The sequence below is a fragment of the Aphanomyces invadans genome (genome assembly GCF_000520115.1).
Source record: "Aphanomyces invadans strain NJM9701 unplaced genomic scaffold supercont1.6, whole genome shotgun sequence".
Classification (NCBI taxonomy): Eukaryota; Oomycota; class Saprolegniomycetes; order Saprolegniales; family Verrucalvaceae; genus Aphanomyces; species Aphanomyces invadans.
The window spans coordinates 1,792,548-1,795,690 of record NW_008580151.1 but is presented as its reverse complement, the minus strand read 5'-3'; the positions used below and the strand labels follow the sequence as shown (position 1 = coordinate 1,795,690).

Here is a 3,143-nt window from a genome sequence, read left to right as displayed (position 1 = left end):
ATGGAGAGCTTCTTCCTCGCCGAGACGCTCAAGTACCACTACCTTCTCCAGTCGTCGCCGTCGTTCGTTCCGCTGGACGAGTTTGTCTTCAACACGGAGGCGCATCCGTTCCGTGTGCAGTCTGGAACTACGAGAGTGTAACGAAGGCCCAATTTATGTTGCTCTTCTGAAGGCCCGCAACGCCGTCGTTCTCCAGCAAGGTCGACGTCAGTCCCCAGCCTCCATTTGTTTCGACAGGCACTTCACGACCACGACAGTACAGCAGCGTCTTGCGTACAAACAAAATGCCATGCAACTTCGTGTGGCGTGCATGTTCTTGCTTGCATATCGCGACGATGGCATTAAGTCGGCGCTGAATGTGCTTGAAATGTCACACCGTTCAAATGCCAGTGTCGTCCGGTTGTAGTTAGGGTGGTTAACCGGATCCAGCAGATCGAAGACGACCAAGGTGAGAGACATGGCGCGGGTGCCGAATCGGGTCAAGATTCCGGTGGTCCTGGTTGTCGTCGCGCTGTTTGTGGGCGTCCAGATCTACATTGTGTCCCAGCTGGATATCTCCTCTGTCACAGACCGGTCTTTCGAGACCTTTTCCAGATCTCGGCGACTCAAACCGTCGCCGCCTGCAACACCCATCGCACCAACACGGAACCACAACATGGCGCGGCGGCGAAAGTTCATTCCGATTCCGCATCAAGACCTGAACGCGACACAAATTTCTCGACAGGACGCCATTCGACGCGCCATGCAACACGCCTGGACAGGCTACGAAACCCGTGCCTTTGGAGCGGACGAAGTTGCTCCAGTGTCTGGACTGCCGCGACCGAACGTATGGGGCGGTATCGGAGTTACTCTTGTGGACTCTTTGGACACGTTGTACATCATGGGCATGCAGGTTAGTCCGTTGTTCTTCACACCACACCTGAGTCTTCGTGGATGACGTGCAGGACGAATTTGAACGTTGCCGATACTGGGTTGCCAACGAGCTGGACTTTTCCCACTTGGGCCAGGACGGCACCATGATTAGCGTGTTCGAAGTGATCATTCGTGAGCTTGGTGGGCTCCTCAGCGCATACGATCTGTCGCAAGATGACGTGTTCAAGCACCGCGCAGTCGAGTTGGCCGATTTACTCTTGCCAGCCTTTGACGACCAAGTGTTTTACACGAAATTCAACGTCTTTACACAGCGCAGGACGATGAACCACTGGACGCGGTACCGGTACGTGCGCACGCACATCGGTCGAAGCTCAACCTCTTGCGCAGCGCATTCTTGGCAGACGTCGGCACGCTCCAGCTCGAGATGCGCTACTTGACTGACGTCACAGGCAACGCAGAGTACGCCGAGAAGGTGGCATTTCGACTGGCGTGCGTGTTGTTTCTCATTCAGTGCGCAGGGCGACGCGTTCTACGACGTGATCCAGCGAGAGGGGTCGTACAAACGGACGGGGCTTTTTCCCGTCCACTTTGAGCCCGACTCGGGGACGTTTTCCCGCTCCGACACGTTTGTGACCATTGGAGCGCTTGGTGATTCGTTCTATGAGTACTTGCTCAAGGTGTGGCTGTACAGCGGTAAGCGAAGCGAGGACGAGTTCCTGCGCAGGTTGTATGACGATGCCGTCGATGGCATGGAGAAGCACTTGTTTGTGCACTCGTTGCCGGACGATGCGTACTTTTTGCAAGAGCTACGTATTCCTCAAATGGAGGTACGTGCAAGTGGGGGTGGCTCGGGTAGCTGCGCTCTCTTGACGATGAAGTTGTGGTGTGCAGGGCACTCCCCAGCAAGACCACTTGCTTTGCTTCGTGCCAGGCATGCTCGCCTTGGGCACGGTTGGCGAGACCGATGCACACAAAGTGGACAAGCACTTGGACATGGCCAAGAAGCTCATGCACACGTGTGTGTCGTACTACACGAGGCAACCCACGGGCCTCGCGCCTGACTTGGTCCACTTCCCCGGCTTCGACGTGCAAAACTCCATCTATAAACTTCGCCCGGAGACCGTCGAGAGCCTCATGTACTTGTTCCGAATCACACAGGATCCGATCTACCGGGAGTGGGGCTGGACCATCTTTGAGTCGCTGGAACAGCATGCCAAGACCACGTACGGGTACGGCGCTGTCCGCAACGTCCACGATCTCAGCGTGTCGTACGTTGAAGACAAGATGGAGAGCTTCTTCCTCGCCGAGACGCTCAAGTATCACTACCTCCTCCAAAGCGCGCCGTCGTTCCTTCCGCTCGACCAGTTTGTGTTCAACACGGAAGCGCATCCGTTCCGGATTGCCACGGTGTGAATCGCCGTATTCCAGTTGAACCAATCAAAACAGGTGGCATTTCAAAAAGGTGAATTTATTTTCGGCAACACGACGTGTGGTTGCTAGCGGGATCGCCGTAGCGCGCGGGGAATGCAATGAACAACGATGAGGCACCACATACATGCCCTCTTCCCGTTCATAGTATCGCCTTGCTTGGGAGGTGTGCTCAGAGGAAAACACTCGTCCATCACGCATCCGCCATGTTCCAACTCCCATCTCTAGCTCCACGGCTTGAGGCATTCGCCTTTTGCGTGCGGTGACGCATTGGAGAATGACCTTAGTAAGTGCCTACGCGATGTGCATAGATGGCACGAGATATCGGAATGGATGGTGCAGCAAGATCGAGTCTGTTCGTCGCTGTTGTATTCATACAGTCTGGAACAAAATTATAGTCGCACCCCAAAATTTTCATGATGTGAAGTTGCTGTTCAACAAGCTCGAAATCTAAAAATTCTATTCGAAAGATATGACGAGAGCGCTCCCATCATGACGTACATAGCTCCATGGCTATATAAATTTTTGATTTACGAAGAAAACACTGAAAAATTTTTGGTGCGATATTATAGCCGCAATACCTACATGTCGACTAATTGTCGATTTTTGCTCCTCTCTTCAAGATGACTTGAGCCATTCGTGTCGACATACTGTCAACAAGTGTCCGGCAGTACGCTAGCGTGATACGTTCCCACTCGATGGCAATTTGTCGCTTCAAGTCTTCAACGGTGTCGTATTGGTGACCATTTCGGTACACAGCACGGGCCAAAACGCCCCAAACGTTCTCAATTGGGTTGAGATCGGGGCTGAGGGCTGGTCAGGCCATAGTTGGAACGTCCTTG

At 53.7% G+C, this 3,143-nt stretch overlaps 2 protein-coding genes across 2 annotated transcripts in view; one reads left to right on the top strand and one right to left on the bottom strand.

Moving 5' to 3' along the window:
• Nucleotides 1-393: 393 nt before the first annotated feature.
• Nucleotides 394-2,444, top strand: H310_04186 (hypothetical protein). The gene is made up of 5 exons (XM_008868409.1): nucleotides 394-892; nucleotides 945-1,216; nucleotides 1,261-1,345; nucleotides 1,392-1,700; nucleotides 1,765-2,444. Exons 1-5 carry the CDS (start codon nucleotides 458-460, stop codon nucleotides 2,284-2,286), a joined length of 1,623 nt encoding a protein of 540 aa, XP_008866631.1. The 5' UTR covers nucleotides 394-457; the 3' UTR covers nucleotides 2,287-2,444.
• Nucleotides 2,445-3,015: 571 nt separating this feature from the next.
• Nucleotides 3,016-3,143, bottom strand: part of H310_04185 (hypothetical protein) — a gene marked incomplete at its 3' end in the record, with an annotated part of 8,022 nt that continues 7,894 nt past the window's right edge. Inside the window, exon 6 of the mRNA XM_008868408.1 lies at nucleotides 3,016-3,114. Within this exon, the coding sequence (XP_008866630.1) occupies nucleotides 3,016-3,114 (99 nt within the window). The remainder of the gene's footprint in view (nucleotides 3,115-3,143) is intronic.

Excerpts from the sequence above, each read along its gene's own strand:
- H310_04186 (XM_008868409.1), top strand. The coding sequence starts at position 458 with ATGGCGCGGGTGCCGAATCGGGTCAAGATTCCGGTGGTCCTGGTTGTC. Across the intron at positions 893-944 it reads TGTACATCATGGGCATGCAG|GACGAATTTGAACGTTGCCG; the intron begins GTTAGTCCGTTG and ends GATGACGTGCAG. Across the intron at positions 1,701-1,764 it reads TACGTATTCCTCAAATGGAG|GGCACTCCCCAGCAAGACCA; the intron begins GTACGTGCAAGT and ends TGTGGTGTGCAG.